Source organism: Sebastes fasciatus, chromosome 14, assembly GCF_043250625.1.
Source record: "Sebastes fasciatus isolate fSebFas1 chromosome 14, fSebFas1.pri, whole genome shotgun sequence".
In the NCBI taxonomy this organism is placed as follows: Eukaryota; Metazoa; Chordata; class Actinopteri; order Perciformes; family Sebastidae; genus Sebastes; species Sebastes fasciatus.
Genome location: NC_133808.1, coordinates 14,088,034 through 14,108,229, shown reverse-complemented (window position 1 = coordinate 14,108,229; position 20,196 = coordinate 14,088,034). Strand labels below are relative to the sequence as shown.

The 20,196-nt window shown below is 42.9% G+C and overlaps 1 protein-coding gene across 2 annotated transcripts in view; it reads left to right on the top strand.

The window, feature by feature from the left end:
• Nucleotides 1–20,196, top strand: part of gsk3ba (glycogen synthase kinase 3 beta, genome duplicate a) — a 37,471-nt gene that overhangs the window by 12,827 nt on the left and 4,448 nt on the right. The window contains exons 4-10 of one of the 2 annotated variants that reach the window (XM_074659090.1): nt 6,703–6,786; nt 14,003–14,113; nt 16,170–16,300; nt 17,661–17,767; nt 18,001–18,098; nt 18,226–18,333; nt 19,868–20,054. In XM_074659090.1, coding sequence (XP_074515191.1) covers nt 6,703–6,786; nt 14,003–14,113; nt 16,170–16,300; nt 17,661–17,767; nt 18,001–18,098; nt 18,226–18,333; nt 19,868–20,054 — 826 coding nt within the window. The remainder of the gene's footprint in view (nt 1–6,702; nt 6,787–14,002; nt 14,114–16,169; nt 16,301–17,660; nt 17,768–18,000; nt 18,099–18,225; nt 18,334–19,867; nt 20,055–20,196) is intronic. The other variant, XM_074659091.1, reaches the window with a different exon arrangement.

Below are 20,196 nucleotides of genomic sequence, written 5' to 3'. Positions count from 1 at the left end.
TAGGTTCAGGCAATAAAACCACTTAGTTAGGTAAGCAAAAAATAAACATGATCGGGCTTAAAACGACTACGTTTGCACAGTGAAAATGACACTGAACATTGTGAACAGCGGTCTCTGGATGAAAGCCCTGTGTTTGTTGGATCCAACCACCACGTGTGTCTCTTTCGCTTTTTAAACTACGTCACCACACGCGTTCCCTGAGCGTTTTTATATTGACGCGGACGGGTTTACATTGTAGTTAGTGGAACGCCCAGTGCGTCTCATACCGACGCTAAAGGGTGTCCTTGTCGTCGGTATCTAATGTTGACGGCCGTGACAAAGCGTCAGTATTCGATGCCCTGGGAATGAGAACGGGCTGACCTACCAACACCTCTAAAGCCCACTATTTAACATGTTATATCTTGTTTGTGTAACCCCTCCAAAAACTGAAGTGTGATAATGTCACGTTGCGGTGCTACAGCCGGATATATCCCCCCCCATTCTATCACCACATTCCCAGTCTTTGTGCTAATCTAATCTTGACCAGCTCCTGGTAGCTTGATATTTACCATACAGACATGAGACTGGTGTCAATCTCCTCATTTCACTTTCAGAAAGAAAGTGAACAGGCTTGTGTTCCAAAATGACTAACTACTATTCCTTTAACTGACCTCCTGAAGCACGGCCTGGCTTATGCTGACTCTAACATTCTCCCAGATGTACAAACGAAATGCGATTTGACCTCTGACCTTCTGAGTGTGCGCAGATTTTACTCACTGAAGAACAAGCCTGTATTATGCTACGCGATTAATCATTTTCCTCAACAGTGTTGTTTTGTACAGATTGTCCTGTTGAGCTGTGTGTAAGTTATATAAAGGGCCATTTAAGGAGAGGCAGTGTAAACTAGCTCAGGCTATAAATGCTGTGATATGTGGCATTTGTCCATGTGATATTCTTGTCCCTATTAAAACTATCATTAAATAAATTCAGGTATATGTGTACTTAGTCTATCAGTTTTGATTTTAATAGGTAAAACAGCGCTAGTCTCTTGATTCACTAGCCCTCCACTATGACAATAGCGCTAATTATCTTGTGTCTATTTTGTTCGTTCCCAGTAGAGTCAGGGTGTGTTAGCGGGAGAGGACGAGAAGAGTGAAGGCAGGACAAGATTAGGTGTCCCCCCTGGTTGTCTCCTGGACCGCCAAACCTCCAGCTCCATTTCCCCGTGAGAGTCACAGAAGTTTAGTCAAAGTTGAGTCAGATGTGTTTGCCTGTAGCGCTTTCGCCCTGGGACTGTTGTGCTGAGACAACCGGTTCAGCTAAATACTTCAGCAGCTCCGTGCCCCCGGTTTCACCTTTTTTTTGGAGGATCAGCACAGTTTTTCAGCAGCTAGTCCTTCGCTATCCAAAACCAGACAAGATAAATGATGTCACTTGGTCCACCATCTGTCACAAAATACACTATTTGTTGGGCACACAGACACACACACACACACACACACACACACTCTTTGTGACTCTGTGTGCTGGACCATGATGAAGCCATATCCTGCTCTTCTTGTTAGCCTGTGGTTGGCATGACACGCTAGCAGGTTGCATCTGTAAACAGTGGTCAGCGGAAGATCACGCACATTGTTTTCATCTTCAGTTCCCTCCTTTTTAAGCAGAGACTCTTCCTCAGACGTCTTTTTGCTTGGTCTGTCTCCTTTTCTGTCTCACTGCTTCTACTCGCCCGGCCCGTCCTTCCTCGTGAACAGCTTGTTATGAAAAATGAAGCAAGTGAGCGCTAAGACTCCTCACATGACTGCCAAGCACGCGCCTATAAGTGTGTGTATCCCTCCACCCCCCACCACCCCCACAAACACCTGTGTTCTATTTTCTTCTTATTCCTTCTCCTCCTCTTCAAAAGTCTTTTCTCTACACTTCTGTTTTTTTTCCGTCTTGTTTGGTGTTCGTCAGTGAAGTGAGCCTGGGTGAGCAAAACCACACTAGTCCAACATGTGTGAATGTCTTATTGTCTCACACTATCGCGCACACACACGAGTCAAACAGGGTAAACGTGTGAATCGGCTCCGGGTTAGGATGTAGGTGATGAATGTGTGAGACAATCTCGGTGGGCTTACAATGCGCTCCTGGTGCATTATGGGATAGGTCCTCCTCAGCTTCCATCAGAAGGATCCTATATTATCCTTTTGGAAATTGATGCTCACATTAGAACCATCATACACACATACAGAGTGAGAGCATGTCTGGTGGTAGTGGCGCTTACACAACATTATTTAAGGATAAGTTTGATGATTTTCTGCATTTTTTTTTTGTTATTGTCAACAAATACAATGAAAAGGCAGAAACTATCAATTTATCAGACTAACAAGTATAGGTCTGTGCAGTGAAAATTCTCCACACAATCCCTACTGTGAATGCTCACTGGAGACCCAAACGTGTATTAATCTGCAGCTGAACATAACTCTCCATAAATGCACTATTCACATTTGTTTGAGTAACTTTGGCTAAAAAAAACTACACTCCAGTTGTTTAAGGAAATCACTTATGAAATAAATTACATATTTGAAGATTTACGTTGTCATAGGAACAGGCTCGAGATTTACCACAGACAGGGTAGTGGAGTCAGAGTGTTTAGAGACAGACTTAAAGGTCTGATTACACCAGCAATTATTAGGGCAAAATCTGAGATGATTTGTTTTTTTCTGCTGAATGCAGTACCTGTGAGGGTTTCTGGACAAAGTGTGTCATTGTTTTGTTGTTAATTGATTTCCAATAATAAATATATACATAAATTTGCATAAAGCAACCATATTTGCCCATGTTGTTAAGAGTATTGAATACTTGACAAATCCCCCTTTAATGTACATTTTGAACAGAAAAAAAAAGTGTGATTAATTTGCGATTAATCATGATTAACTATGGACAGTCATGCGATTAATATTTCAATCGATTGACAGCCCTAGTTTATATCATAATATTAATAATAATAATATATAATGTCTGGAGCTGCGCCATACACAGTAAATGGGAGGCTGATTTTGTGGACCCACAGAATGTCTTTTCTATACGCAAATGAGCTTTATTCTACTGTGTGTGTGTCTTTGTGTGGGTGTGTGTGTGTGTGTGTGTCTTTGTGTGTGTGTGTCTTTGTGTGTGTGTCTTTGTGTGGGTGGTATGCGATTACTCCGTGCTCTTAATCTTTTTAGAAACTGAATGTGGTTTTGTCTGACAGTATACATCAGCACCTCGAAGGTGTAGCACATCTAGCAGCCTGCAATTGAGGTTCTTTCTCTCTCCATCTGTCGGTCTCTGTCTCTGCTGGCTGGGCTGCTGACACACTGGAGGATGACAGGTCAGCAGGAATGACTGCAGTATAACTGGAGCTGGGCAGGGCTTTACAGAACAGCCTGTCTGCTGCTCCTCCTCCATATGGTACCATCTTTCTCACATATAACACAGACACACACACACAGGCACGCCCTTAAACACTCCCACTAAGCCACTGCAAGAAGACCAGGGCGTTGCCTGCAGTGCACGATGCCTCCGATGGCTGGTCTGTGACCCGTACGCTGTGATGTCACTTAATGATGTGGGGGGGTTGTGTGTGCGTGTGTGTGTGTGTGTGTGTGTGTGTGTGTGTTGGTAGTAGTTGTGTAAAGGGTGAAAAAGCACGGGGAGGACTGTGGGAACCATTTGTGTCTGCCTGTAAGTGAATTAGGTGGGGTTGATTGTCTATACCAGGCCATTGAGCTGAGATGATGAGGTCTTGCTTGGTGGACAGGCGGCTCACTCTGCACTGTTAAAAAATGAATGAGAGGGGATTAAATCCTCAAAGTGGCAGAGAAGTGTGGAAGGACAGCAGCATATCTCCCAGAGCCAGCCAGCATGGCCCTGACCCACATAACAGGGGATCTCATTAGTCAACCAATCAGTCAGTCAGCACAGTCTTTCACTATTTTATCGTCAACCGTATTCAGACAGTCAGCTATAGCCGGCTCACCAGGCAGCTTGTCAATATACTGTACTGTCTCAAAGCTGTTGAGTGGAAACATTTATATTATTTATAATCAATTTAAGTAATTTTTTAAGCAAAATGAGAATATTCACCTTGGACTCCTTGGGTGTTCATTTTTCTTTATTTTATTACATTTAATTATTTAAAGGCTCCAACTATTGATTATTTTTATTATCTACTAATCTGCCGATTATTTTGTCAATTTAATTGTTTCATCTAGAAAATGCCAGAAAGCGGTGAAAAATGTACTAAAGCCCAAGGTGGCATCTTCAAATGTTTTTTTTTTCTTTTCTTTTTTTATCGACAAACAATCCAAAACCTAAATATATTCAGTTTACCATCACATAAGAAAAAGAAAAAGCAAATTGTCACAAAACTAAGAATGGTTGTATTTTCGTGAGTTTAGAATGAACCCTTCATATCTACATAGGGGGCAGGTCCTCTTCACGGAGTCCGCCATGTTTCTACAGTAGCCCAGAACGGACAAACCAAACACCGGCTCTAGAGAGAGCCTTTTGCATTTTTACGTTACATGAAGGCCACCGTAGTTCTTCGACACATGTGTGAAACTGTGGTAACGTGAGCCGCAGAGTGCAAAACCGTGGTACCACCAGCCGACGTCTGACTTCCATTGCTCCTAAAGTAGTGTTATTATGGTAAGGATGGCCTCTGCACTCGGCGGCTCACTTCATCGCAGTCTTGGAAATGGAGGAGTGAGCAGAGGGGTACTCAGTTGGTTGCAGTCTGCAACCACACCACTAGATGTTGCCAAATCTTACACACTGTACCTTTTAAACAATTAATCGATTATCAAAATAGTTGACAATCATTTCAGCTCTAAATTAATTAATCAATAAAATGTCAGATTAATAGATAATGAAAATAATTGTTCCACTTAAGCTAAAAACTGAGTTCCCGATGAGCAGCTGATATCAAATTATCACTTGCATTTTCCATTTCTCCAGTGTGTGAACAAATACAATCAGATTGAAGAATTCATTACTGCACAAGCATAATAAATCACAAAAATGAAAGCGCAACGAATTTGGAGTCATTTTGTTTTTCTCACATTTCACAAATTATCTTGTCACTCTTAGAGGTTGGTGGGTTCGTTGGTATGTAATGTGTTTTCAGTCAGTCAAGGCAGCTCATGACCTGGCCTCCTTTAACACCAAGGTCCCGTGTTGAACCCCTGTTAACCAGCACAGGGTTGCTGACCTGTGTGTGCTATTCTTTTACACCAAACCTGAAGCGTGTGTTTACACAAAAATCGGGTCAGGCGGTGTATCAGGTCACTGCCTGCTCTGTGGTCGGCCAGTTAATCGCACTTCCCGTAAGAGCCCCATCGACCCCTTTTCCACCCACACACTGTCCCAGGTTGAGTTGTTGGTGTAGAAGAGTCAACAGAGTTGCTCTGTATGATTATTAGTCAGCTACTCAGTCATGCAGTTGCCTATTTGTTGCATTATTTCGTCAGCAAATTAACTTGGTATTCAGTCTGTCAGCGAGACTACTGGTTAGTCACTTCAACTGTCAGTTTGAAATGCACAACTGAAGTGGTTATTATTTCCATTTATGCTAATATGAGGGACGTCCTTGCTGTAATATATATCATATTCAGAATATTAGTACACGTCATTGCAGTCAATGTGTGTGCCCCATGCTGTTATTGTACGGAAATCGATAGTAAAAAAAACAACAAAAAAAACTTGATCTACTATTCAAGCTGCTCATGACTTCAAAAACAAAAACCAGACTATTATGTAGTGACTCTGCCACAATCTGCTCACTTTCAGCAGTGGAGTCCAAATGTTACACAAGCACTTTAGATCGAGTCAACACAAAGCACAGTGATAAAGAGGAAGGGGGAGGGGGAAGGAGAAGGGGAGAAAATAAGCACTATAATGAAGCCGTTAAAGCTTTACGTAATGCTCGAATTCCTGCCCTCCACTGATAATGTCGAAGTCCATACGCACAACCATTTTCTGCATGGACACACTGTATATATGAATATAGTTGGAGTACTCTACCAGGGTTCAATGCTTACATCTTGTTCTAGTGTCCCTGTGAGAGCCTGTGGCTCGTCGCACTACAGGCCCCAAGGCAGTTTTAACTTAACACATTTATTTTCACAGAAGTCTTTCTGCTCTAGGTCTGTGCTGTGAATGCTTTCCAGGGGCTTTTTTTCTGTAATTATAGCTGCCTGCGATGAGAACAGGCAACGTGCCACATAATAAATAATTGTGTCGTCATGTTTTAGCCTGTGGGATTTATCGTGAAGGAATGTATGTCCATTTTTTTTTTCTATTTGTCAGCATTCTTTTGCTGCTACCACATCCAATTCTCTCAAATCTTGACTCCTGACAAAGCGGCACATTGAGCTTGTGACAGTGACGTGGCTGACAACGAGGTGATTGTTTCGCGAGATGATTCATGGTATATGTGTTTTTCTGTCATAAGACACAAGCAATTCTGAATGACCAGAATGCAACTGTTACTGTTGAACCATGCTAGTGACATGTAACATGTCTAACTTCTAAACTGTCCCCTAATTGAGCCGTGGGTCCAATAGAAAAGCTCTCAATGTCTCTAAAAGGGTCCACAGACTTGCTTCTTGAACCCTGAGCATGAATATGAGGTGTAATGTGAAAAATGTAACGTGTAATAATGTAATGTCTTTCATGTTTTTTTGTTTCGTGCAGAACCGTGAGCTGCAGATCATGAGGAAGTTGGACCACTGCAACATAGTCCGCCTGCGCTACTTCTTCTACTCCAGTGGAGACAAGGTCAGTTGGCTGAGTGTGTCTGAGGTTTGTCTCTGGGATGCATAATTAATTGTGTTTAATACCAAACTGCAATTATAGTTTCAACTAATAGAACATTTTCTTTTAAGTACTCACTTTTTCATCTTCAAGAGCATCTTCAAGGGATAGTGCGGGTGTTTTGGAAGTGGGGTTGTATGAGGTACTTATCCACAGTAGGTGTAAAGCATTACAGTGCTGTGGACGTGGGCAGCAAAACATATTTTAGACCACCTCAAAGAAAGGCTCACCAAAAAAAATCTATATCCGTTTTAGTGTACGCTATATTTAGAATACCTTCACCGCTTTACCTCGCCGTGAGACGGAGCTTTCTTTCTCCTTTCTGACGAGGAACTGAACTGAAGGTGAAAACGATCTATGCTCCCTCCAGAGCCAGCAGGCTCGGATGACAAAAACAGTATAGATACGTTTCACTTTCAGTTCAGTTCGCCGTTGAAAAATATCCCGTTTGAATGCATTTAACATAAAAGTCAGTATATGGGTGCTCTACACATGTAGCGTCGGCCGATTTGACCACGGAGATGAGAGCGACGGCTGGCTCGACTGCACGTTACCGTAATTAGATAACACTATTTGACCATGACGTAGTTAGTATGCAGCTTTAGCCATGATGTCTAGCTCTGCTTTTAGTGTGTGTGAAACCCAAATACTTTACTGTATGTGTAGTGTTTACCACTTTGGATTTAAAAATGTGAGAGTGCAGGTCGTATCCACGCCGACCCTCCGCCGTTTTCTGCTCTGTTGTATCTGCCGGTTTCTGCTCGCTACGACCGGCCGGCTACTGTTTGTTTTGAGTGACGAATACGGAACGGATATGACTTCACATTACTCTGACTACAACAATAAAAGTGGTAACTTCCTTCTACCTCCGCATAGAATCAAATGACGCAAATATATCAATCCTGGCTTCAAAAAATCTATTTCAAAATCCTAAAAGAAAAAATTGCGATACATAGTTGAATCGATTTCTTTTTTTCCCCCACCCCTAGTATTTTTGTTTTTATTTTGCCCTTGTTGCCTTTTGAACTCTCTTCCTATCAGCTGCACCATCATATGTCTTCCTCCTGGCATAATAAATTCATAATTCATTACAGTACATTGTGACAGGGAAGTCCCTCTTTCTGCCTGTCTCCTGGAGACTATGAGGCTGGACTATGTCATTCAACTAGCTGATAAACAGGCAGAGCTCCATGTGTCAAATATAGACATGAACCTGGCAGACACGCTGTTGGGACTATACCCATGACTCTGCAGTTAGGAATGCTTCCATGTTGCACACCTACCGGAGCCAAGGAGAGCTGTGGGGGATTACAGAGAGGAGGTGATGATGGTGAGGGTGGGTGGGAGAAGAGACGGATAGGGAGCATCTATTCGCCAGACCAGAGGGTGTCGGTTAATTATAGACTCACCGAGCCCTCCCCCTCCGTGCTTTAAGCTCCGCCCAGTTCCCACCCCTCGCCTCATGCCATGTGCTCACTGACCTCTGGGAATCGCAGCTAATTCTTGGTATACTGACACACTGACAGCGGTGACTTGTCACAGAAATGACCGTACAACTTTTAGCAATTACATGATTTTGATAATCCACAACTTTTTTGTTTGTATCTTACTTTCACCTTTTACACATTTTAAAGCCCCCCTCCTATGCGTCCTCCTTTCATGTATCCATTTCTTCTCCCTCCTCCTCCTCTTCCCCCTCACCGTATCACTCCAGGCTAATTCTGGAGGCTGGCACCGTGTTGTTGGTATGGGGATTTACCACCCATAGAGCCCCGACTTAGAAAAGAGAGGGGGGGAGGGCTTGAAGTAGGCGAAAGGTAATGTCACCTGGATCCGGGAGCTCAGCTGATGGATGGAGAGTTGCAGACAAATTGATGGATAAATGACAGATGGGTGAGGCTGAGATAAGATGAGGTCAGGTCAAGTGTGCGTAGGTGTCCCGATGGGAGGGTTCATGCTGGGTGCAGCTGTGAGCCGGGCTGGGACTGCTGCTACTGTTAACTGCCAGCATGTGCACAGGTAGCCCTTATGTAACTGCTGGCATGTGGTGTGCTCGACACAGCACACAGCTTTTACCCTTTAACCACTTGTATAATACTGTTCAAACAGAAGGCCACAGGTCCAAACAGCGTAAGCAGGTAGGCAAATAGCGGTGTGACTTCAAAATATGCAGCCGCAATAGATGGTGCATGTAAAAGACTTTTAGCTGACACAGAGTTGCACTCCGCTGCTTCTCCAAATCACATCTGTGTACACAAACACAGAAAATTGCTTTCAGTAACTTCACTTGAGTCTCTGACAAACAAACATACATCACATCTTGCCGGCACGTCATGAAGCTGCAGGCTTCAGTTGTAACAGCATGAAACCAAGTATTCAGTTCATTCTCGAGTTTTGTTGCCTTCATTAGATTGACATAAATTACTAATATGAATTTCAAAATTCATAAACCATTGGCAGGATTAACCCACTAGGGGGCCTTGGGGTGAAACATTTTTGTTGGCCCCCCATTGTCCCCCCACTTGTCGTCAAGTTCCCATTAAACCTGCAGTAGGCCGGTTGTCCTCCGGTGCTCCTGACAGCATCTGCAAGATTTCGCTCCAGATACTTTAAACGAGACGCGTTCCGAATAAGTTTATATTACTCATTCATCTGTGTAAAGACAGTTCATAGAAAATATAAAGCAACTCATGACTAAAAGTTTAATTGGTTAACACTTTAAATCACACCTCTATCTATGTCTACGTAATTTCAATACAGCCATACAATACAAGTATACACGGTTATTTTGTGGTTAGAGAAAAATACAACCAAAGAGGGTATGGAAATGCAAACATACAGCCTTTTTTAAACTCCTCATACGTGTGAAACGGGGTTGGGGCCTTTTTTGTATCAAGCAGTAAGAGCTGATCCGAGGTCTGCTGTCTAGCTGCTGTCTATGAGAGCCGGCTGTCAATCACTTGCAAACTCCGACCAAACGGTCAAACTAGGCAGCACTGATCAAATATGAATTAATATTATGTTACGCCATTGTGAAATCTGTTGAAGGAACGCCAAGTATTGGTCACATGACTGGAGCACAGCCAATAGGAATTCTCTCTCTCTCTGAAATGACCTGTGATTGGTCAAAGTCTCCCGTCACGGGCTTGATTTTTCTAAAGCCTGTAAACAGAGCCACGAGGAGGTGCAGAAGTCTAGTTATCTCTCAGAACACTTGAAATACAATATGCTGAAAGGTTATTATGGAATTTTTTGCCCAATGATGCCAAAAACTATACTGCCTACTGAAGCTTTAACTGTTGTGCCTGAGGCACGTGTGATAGTGATACTCGATACCTGGAGAGGTTGGAAGGAGTTGTTCGTTTCTTCTGTTTAACCTGTTTTTGCTGCTGAATCAGTTTGACATCCTCGATATATCATTCAAACGCCCCTTCTGTCTGCTTCTCTCTGATATTCTTTTTTCCAAAAATGTGATATTTAGCAGTGAGTGCAGATAGTGACAGTGTGACAGTGTGGTAGCTCTGATAACTTGACGGACTAGCAGCGTGGGGGCGGGGCTTAGCGAAGGGTCAATTGGAAGCTTAATTATAATTTGCACAGAGACCCAGACACCAAGCAGTCCTCCTATGCTGGAGTAATACCGCCTGACCCCTGGTTCCCTGTGTTTGTGGCTGGAAATTTAATTAAATACACCTTTATTTAGGACTATGCAACAATATAACTAGATGTTGACACGGGTAATAATGCCAATACTGATGCAGATTTCTATAAGAAAATAATCAAATTCCAGCATGTGCACTAAATTGACACCTGTCGAGCTGGCGCCCCGAGGCAGCCGTACACGTTGTGGGGTTGGTAATCCAACCTTGAGTAGAGGGAGGATCTGCCTGAACTGTTTTTCTGTGCTGACAAGTTTTTGTCAGCCTTTGAGCCGTAGTCATACATCTTTGTGTTGTCATGTTTGATCCACTGAGCTCTCATATTTAGACTGGATAAACAACCAGGAACTTTCTCCAGAGCCCCAAACTGGTTCACTGCCTCCAGGTTCACGGTGTGGCAATTACTTTGTGGTCATTCGGGGGGCCCTGTCTCAAAATCTGTGTTAAATGTGTTAAAGTCTAGTTTTAAATCCTTTATTTGCATTTCTAAATAAATGTATATTTACTCAAAGTACCTCTCACACTCCTTGCCTGGGGCAGAATAGTTGTACTTGTTGGTTCTGGAGCTTCAGGCTAAACAAATACTTGCCTTGTTGCACTTTGCATGACGGTCACTTGAGGATGACTTGGCAGAAGTGGTTGGGTGGGCTCACAGCAGGGCCCCCTAGCAGGTTAACGTGCCCCCCTCATCATCCCAATGTTGCTCTCTAGTGGCCAGTATTTTAACACACAGTGGTTGAACAGTGTTGCGTCTGGGTAATGAGCCAGGTCTGGTGTGTAGTCACTCAGCGCAGCTACAGGATATGCCAACAAGTGAGAGTTTATGGCAATGCCGGTGCCTGACATATATTTATTTACATATATTTGTATATTTATAGACTTATTATTAGATCCGTAGTACGAAATAAGGATAATACACTCACTATAAGTCCCTCTACCTCTTTTTGTGCCTCCGCCTGTGTTCCTTGACTTCACATATATTCATTAACACTGACTGTAGTGTAATTCTCTTGACTCACATGGATTTATGTAATGTGTCACATATGGCAATAATACTCAGAGCACATGACCAGGAAGCACAAACCCACATGCTAATGTAATCTACACTTGACATGCATACACTGCACAGTTTCCATCAATCCCCATCCTCTTACACAACGCAGCATCATGGTTGATTGTTGTTGATAGAGAGCTGAGACAGTTGTGTTCAGGTGCAAGCAGTTTTTTTTCCCTCAGCAAATTAGAGGCTGAATTATTTAGCCGGCGAGTGAACAAGGAGCCAATCAGATCCCCGCCTGGATAACCATCTGGGAACAAGCCAAGGAAGTGGCTTTTGTAGTGAGGCAGGAAGTGAGTCATCGCTGTTGCTAGGCTAAATATAGCTTTGATGGCGCTAGCAGGAGGCGGAGCGGGCCCCTCTCTAGTCGTCGCACATGTTATCAATGGGAGTTGGTGCACACACACACACACACATGGCTAGATGAGAGAGAGGTACACAGAGAGTGAGTGTTAGGGGGGAGGGTTGATGCCAGTGACGGGTGAGTGTGTAAATGAAGCTACCCGATGTCTGTTCGGGGAAATCAGCATCACTGATATCTCGTTTGTGTTAGCCCGTCTCCTCGTCCTCCCTGCCCTGTATTTCATTCAGCCACCCATATGTATGGGAGTCTAATTGTCTGAGTGTGAGTGGGAGAGAGCAGTCAGTACAAAGCAGGGCATTGAGCTGACAGAAGTGTACCACACAGTCTGTCTGGGAGCTCTTCACAGGACCAGCTCACACATCGTGCTTTTGCAGACCTGCAGGTAGTCAGATCTGTCCACCGCCTATAAACTGCATGTTGGGCAGACTTTTAAAAACTGCTGTTAACAGATGGATGGAGAGGCAAAAAGAATACGGACACTCAGTCCCCGACCTAATAGGAGGGAGAGAACAATTTAATTAATTCAAGTTGGAAGCCCTGTCATATTACCCCGAAGCAGTATGTCACAGGTGTGTGTTTAACAGTTGAACGCTGGCCAACACATACAGGTCACATGACGCACTGGGTGGTGACATAAAACAAACGAACACTCCTGGCTATAGTGTGGTGATATAAAAGGGTGTGTACAAATGTGTATTAAATCCACTGCTGAAAATAGTCTCCAACAAATACACTATTTACTACTGTTACAAATAAAACTACAGCTGTTTTAGGACATTACTGAGCACGTTTTAAAGGAACGGCGTGTAGCATTTCGGGGGATCTATTAGCAGCAATGGAATATAATATTCATAACTATGTTTTCATTAGTGTATAATCACCTGAAACTAAGAATTGTTGTGTTTTCTTTAGCTTAGAATGAGTCCTTCATATCTAGATAGGGATGCGGTAACGTGAGCCGCAGAGTGCTGAACCGTGGTACCGCCAGCCGCCGTCTGACTTCCATTGCTCCTAAAGTAGTGTTATCATGGTAAGGATGGCCTCTGACTTGACGGCTCACGTTACTGCAGTCATGGAAAGGGAGGAGAGAGAGCGGAGGGGTACTCAGTTGGTTGCAATCTGCAACCACACCACTAGATGCGGCCAAATCCTACACACTGTAACCTTTTTAAAAAATGAAACTGTATATATTTGTTAACAAACAAACAACAGTTAGTCAGTAGGAACCAATAGGCTCGGGGCAGAGCCAGAAGGTCAGAAAGTATAGAGGGATTGATTACTAAACCCATTGTTGGTTTTGGTATTTAAATTAGATTTGTGGACAGACGGTAAAGTCTGAAATAATGCCAGACTTATCCTTTAAATGCTGTTGCCAGGTCGTGTATTCGTCCCAGACAGGCTAGTTGTGAATGCATAAATGAGTATGTGAGTTCCTTTGTGAATCTATAAGGTGCTTTGTATCTAAAAATATAAACAAACCGTTTCACTTCATTACGAGCTACGAGTGTGATTCACAAGAAACAATGGATTCACAAGAAAAACACCCGATGACTCAGTGCTGGCTAACTGCGGTCAGAATCAAGGGGAAAAAGGAAGTGTTGGAATGATTGGGTGGAGAAGCGTAAGATCGTCAGCATCCTTTCAGGGTCAGTGTGCTCCAGAGTAGCACGACCCCGCCCTCCAACACACACAGACAGACCTCCTCCAACCAGGAAATGAGGAAATGATATCATTGTCTGCGGCCACTGTTGGAGTTCAGGCCATTATGACGCATGGTTGTGTGTTTCCTGCCCTCGGGGGGGAAGAGTCCTACACAATGGATCCCCAGTTAGACTGCGAAAAAACACCAGTTACATCAGCTCACAAACAGCTCCGTTCAGACGTATCATAACTGCAGACACAGTAGAGGGACGAGGACGGGACGGGAAGAAAACTAAATTGACACATTGGGCAGTTGACATGTGGATGTGCAGTATGTGCTCATTTCTAGGTCACAAATGCTATTTTTAGGGGGGTAACTGTTTTGCTTGACATTGCAAACTGTAGTAGATTTCTAACAGATACTAATTTCCTGTGTGTGTGTTTGCTCCTCTCCAACAGAAAGATGAAGTGTATCTGAATTTGGTTCTGGATTACGTTCCTGAGACGGTCTACAGAGTGGCCAGACACTACAGCCGAGCCAAACAGACTCTGCCCATGGTTTATGTCAAGGTATATAAGTGTGTGTTTTTGTGTCTGTAACCATCACGACAGGAAGTGGTATGCTCCACTTTATTAACAAAGCGCGGTAAAAGACAATATTGAATCAAACTCCCACACAATATGTGCTCTATGTCTTATTATGGCATCAATACCATCTCAGTAGAATACAGTATATTATATCCAAAGGATGTAATAAAGAAAAAGGGTGTCATTTGTGCTTCATTTTGGTAATGAAAAATATGTGATGAAAAGCATCCATTAATGTACCACACATTCTTACCAGGGCTGTCAATCGATTCAAATGTTTAATCACGATTAATCACGATTAATCGCCCTTTTTTTTATCTGTTCAAAATGTACCTCAAAGAGAGATTTGTCAAGTATTTAATACTCTTATCAACATGGGAGTGGACAAATATGCTTGCTGTATGCAAATGTATGTATATATTTATTATTGGAAATCAATTAACAACACAAAATAATGACATATATTGTCCAGAAACCCTCACAGGTACTGCATTTAGTATAAGAAATATGCTCAATCATAACATGGCAAACTGCAGCCCAACAGGCAACAACAGCTGTCAGTGTGTCAGTGTGCTGACTTGACTATGACTTGCCCCAAAACTGCATGTGATTATCATAAATTGGGCATGTCTGTAAAGGGGAGACTCGTAGGTACCCATGGAACCCATTTTCATTTGTTCTTCCCAAAATTTAGCACAAGTTTGGAGCGTTATTTAGATTTCCTTCACGACAAGCTAGTATGACGTTTGTACTAATAGATTCCTTAGGTTTTCAAGTTACATATGATACCAGTATCTTCACTCTAGCTTTAAAACTGAGCCCGCTTGCGTTACTGTGTTAAAGAAATTAGGGGCGTCAAACCGAATTTGCGTGAACGCATTATCGTGTTAACTTTGACAGCCCTAATTCTTACTGTGTTCATTTTCTAAATTCAAAATCTGTACTACGCACTTAAATCTACTGCGGTTCCACTGAGACATGCTATCAGCTTTAGCATGAGTTTCAGTTCAACACCTCAGACTAAATGAGTTATAAGCAGCATAAGACGTAAAATGATCTGTGATTTAAAAGTTTCTCACCGACCCAATTTACCTTCTGTTGACACAAAAAAAGTGTATTGACATCCGTTGACACCATTTTTCATTTGTGTTTCCTTAACTTTGTAAAAAATACACACATTTTCTTTCTTTGCTGTAAAAGTAAATATTGTGCAGATCAAAATGTGCAATTAAAAAATGTCACAATATCATCATTCGTACATGGAAATATGCAGAAAGTAAAGGGGTGACCAGACCTTTTCACAGCACTGTATATTACTAATCTCTGCCTCTCATATGATGTCTCCGTTCCACACTGTGTAAAACTTGTCTGTCTTGTTTGTTTGCCACTCGCACGGATGAATTGTCACTTTTGAGTGTTTCTCTGGCTGTGACAGATATGCGAGGCAAATGTGAGAATAATTTGCAAAAAAGTAATTGCACATCGCCCGTCTCTTCAGTCTAAATGATTTTCAGTGACATAATTGAAAAAAACACACAGAGAGAGCGGAGGAAGCACTCAGTTACCTTTTAAACGACACGCACCAGTATAAAGATTAAGGAAACGTGGGCTGAAAAGACCTCGCACATCCAACGTTGGTAATTATATAAAGATGTTCCCTGCTTTTGTTTTACATTTTGTGTTGGTTTAAAAAAGGGAAATGATAGCTTAACATATTTTGCATAAAGGACATAAGAATCAGTTTTTGTATATATACAGTATATCCCAAATCACCAAAATCACCAGTTTCTGATTGAATGTGAGAGGAGAAAGAAAGCCTTGCAGTTGCAGACAGATGTTTCGTTCTGTCTCTTGTTAACAAGGCTCAGGAGCAATGCGAGACGCTGTCGTCCAAACATTTGCCGATAAACTGTTTTGTACTTGACCGCGCTGAAATTGATTCTCGAGTGGTCGTTTCCAGACTTTAACCCTGTTATGGAAACTGAGCTTGCTGTCTGTGTAGGCGTAACCCGTGTGTGTTTTCTCTCTGTGTTTCTAGTTGTACATGTACCAGCTGTTCAGGAGCCTGGCCTACATCCATTCGTTTGGGATCTGTCATCGGGACATCAAGCCCCAGAATCTGCTGCTGGATCCGGAGACGGCCGTGCTCAAGCTCTGCGACTTTGGCAGGTGAGACTCTTCGGTTAGCAGTGGTCAGGTTTTTTTCCCTGGCATTTAAAGGAATAGTTTGACATTTTGAGAAATGCGCTTATTGTCTTTTTCCTTTTTGAGAATACGAAGCTACAGCCAACATCTGGTTAGCTTAGCTTAGCATAACGACTGGAAACGGGAAAAAGCTAACTTGGCTCTGTCTGACGGTAACAAAGTCAAATCTGCCTACCCGCACTTCTAATCTTGTTTCTTCTTCGTTGGTTGGCAACCCCACAGTGACGACTAGACTCTAGATAGTCACTACACCCAGACTAAAAACAGTCTGGTTCAAAACCCCCCCATAACACCGCTACATGTTGTTTTAACACTTCATTTTTTGTACGGATGTAAAACCCGTTCGGTGGTTTTGTCCGCACCAGGGTTTGATTGACAGCTTTCACACCGGCCCAAACGAACCATACTAACCAGACAGGAGCTTGTTTTAACTGAGCCAAACTGGCTAGGTGTGAAAGCACACTTAAAGGTGCTTCAAAAAAAGAGAAACCGTAAGAACTAGGTCTGCGGATATGCAAGCCGTTGTTATGATACATACACGAAAGAAAGCGGCGTTTGCCGACCATTTTCACACCACTCTCACTCACCACCGCTTCATTACAGACGGCCATGTGAAACTATCCGTGTATTTGAGTGATCAGATGAGATGAAGATGAAAAATGAGAAGAGGCTTCTGTGTTTTTTCCTCTTGACTTTACTCGTTGGCTTGCTTTCCTCACTTCCATTTCTCTTCTCGTGCACCGATTCATTTAAGCTAAACAGCCAATCAGAGGGATTTCTCTCACTGACGGGCGCTACCGCCGATTCAACATGCTGAGTCAGCCGGAAAAACCTCTGACACGGGCAGAGTAGAGACGACGGTGCGAGACACACCGAGAAAAACTAGACGGCCGACTGTCAGCTTGGTGTGTCTCGGCCTTAAGCTGAGCCAATCGTCTGATGGCAGTAGCTTCATATTTAGCGTACAGACATGTAAGCAATATCGGTCTTCTCATCTGACTCTCAGCAAGAAAGCGAATAAGCGTATTTTCCAAAATGTCAAACTACTCTTTTAAAGAGTTTGGTCAATATGCTGAGATATATGGATGCTGTAAAGTGTTCCTCTGGAGAGTTTAGATGTGGCAAAATGTTGAATTGAAAAGGTTACCCAGTGAAATGTATACACAAAAGGGCAGCATTTGTTTTTTATTCTCCTCGTAACTAACTTCTTCTGTGTAAATCCTTATCGCAAAGCTTTTCTTTACGTTCACATTTCCCCTTCTTTTGGCCAAAATGCAGCAGAATAACGGCGATGGACGATTATGTGCTTTGATTTTGTGTGCAGTGCTAAGCAGCTGGTCCGCGGGGAGCCTAATGTGTCCTACATCTGCTCTCGCTACTATCGAGCCCCTGAGCTCATCTTTGGTGCCACTGACTACACTTCCAGCATAGGTAGGCTGACGCCAGCTGTCGCAGTCAACACTTTAATCAGCTTAACCCTCGGCACATAAAATGATTTTAATGTATGTTACTCATGATTTGATTTGATTGTGAAAGATGACCTAGGATCAGATGCTCTGCATTAGTCGCTGCTTATGCAGAGGATTGTGGTCATCTCTGCCCCGCACTTGCTTTTATCTGACTTCTTTTTTTTGCTTTCGGTGACCTGCCTTTTTCCTTTTTAGATGTGTGGTCAGCCGGCTGCGTGCTGGCAGAGCTGTTGCTAGGACAACCGATCTTCCCTGGTGACAGTGGGGTGGATCAGTTGGTTGAAATTATCAAGGTAATGAGAGGGGGTGACCCACAGGATGTACAAATGTTCATATACAATACGAAAGTTTCTTTTTCACAAGTAATGAGGAATTCAAGTTAAAGACTTTAATGTTCTTGTCTGTCCTGTTTTTCTCCAGGTTCTCGGGACCCCGACCCGAGAGCAGATTCGCGAGATGAACCCTAACTACACCGAGTTCAAATTCCCCCAGATTAAGGCACATCCTTGGACTAAGGTGAGTCAACAGGTACAGGAGCCCTTTTACTTCTCTTAAGATCCACCGCTGCTTTGTCACTTGTCTCCATGTTGTTGTGTTTCCCCGCATGCCGCTCCGCAGCCACCCACCTTCATCACATCCAACCCAACAGAGCTGCATGAGGTCTCGATAACGCCACACCTGCTCTGAGCTTTTTTAGACCCTTTGAAGAATGACTGATAAAACCTATGGCTGCTTTGTATGCTTGTTTTGCTCCTTTTTGAGTAGCCTTGAGGAAGGTAGCAACTGTCACATTTACATTGTTGATTAAGGGTGAGGATTTTTAAAATCCTTTAAAATCCCACCGTTTAAACTGAATGCCCATCAAGCTAAAAATATATTTGTTTCTTAGTATCGACAATTTGTTGCTCAAAGTTTTCACCCCTCAACGGCAGCTTGCAATATGATTTTTTGAGTTTAAACACAGCTATGGGTAAATACTATATACTGTAACTACTGTCAGTTGATTAAAATATTTAATCCTGATTAATTGCAAATTAATCACCCATTTTTTATCTTTTCAAAATGTACCTTTAAAGAGAGAATATTTAATACTCAACATGGGATTGGACAAATATGCTTGCTTTATGCAAAATGCATGTATATATTTAGTGCTGGAAATCAATTAACAACACAAAACAATGACAAATATTGCACATCCCAGATTTCAAAATCAAGGAGGACAAAATACTAGCATTTCACTTGTTTAATTGGCTCACATCACATAAACATACGTTTCGGCAAGGAGCCTTCTTCAGAGCGTTTTGAAGTATACAGATTCAGTTCAGTAATATACAGAAGGGCAGAGTTAACACACAGCCGGGAGTTGGATCCAATTCTTTAGGAGCCAATCGCTTTCCTTATTACATGGCTCTAGTTACAGGGACCAATCACAGGCATAGACTGATAGTTAAATCTGTTCCAAACCCCGTTACACACAATGTTGATGTTGAGCTGTTAAACATGATCTTTAGGTTTTGGTTGAGTATGTTGAACCTGCGTCGTCTCAGTTACAGCACCGCGTCTCAGTCAGATTATTAAAGACAGGTTGGCCCGCTGTCACATTAGTTCTCCACTTCATGCTCTTATCTTGGCGCATGTTTTAAGTCATGGTGAAAATAAAGCAGTTAAGGGACATTGTGTCTTCCTGGCTTCCCCCCTTAGCTCAGCAGCCCCACCCACAGATAAGAGTCATCCAATAAGCAGGCAGCAGGTCCTCCTGTCGGCCTCTCTGGCGCCCTGCTGTGGTCGCTCTCTGCAACTGCGTTCAGTCCGTACTACTGTTCACTGCTGCAGCAATCAAAGCTCTTCATTCATTGATTCATACCCCTACAGACAGTTACATTTGAGTACAGTAGGTTTCATAAAACACACTGACCATATTTTTTTTCATGTTCAATGTTCATTTTGTGTGTGTGTGTGTGTTGGAATATACAATATTGTAATTTCTCCTGTTGTTTTGACAACACCTGAGACTTCACGCGGTCACAGCTGACATCCGTGTTTGTGTCGAACTGTTGTCCAGGTGTTCCGGCCGCGTACGCCTCCGGAGGCCATCGCCCTGTGCTCTCGCCTGCTGGAGTACACGCCCACGGCCCGCCTCACCCCACTAGAGGCCTGCGCACACTCCTTCTTTGACGAGCTACGCGACCCCAACGTCAAACTGCCCAACGGGAGAGAGAAGCCCTCGCTCTTCAATTTCACCACCCAGGGTATGCGCACACAAAGAATATTGCTTCAGCCTTTTTCTATGAAGGTGTTCTCATACTGTGAAATGCAAGCTTTTATACCCTTTAAAGTTGCTATGAGGAACTTTGAACTGGTTATAAAACCATCTCAGTTTAATACTGATGC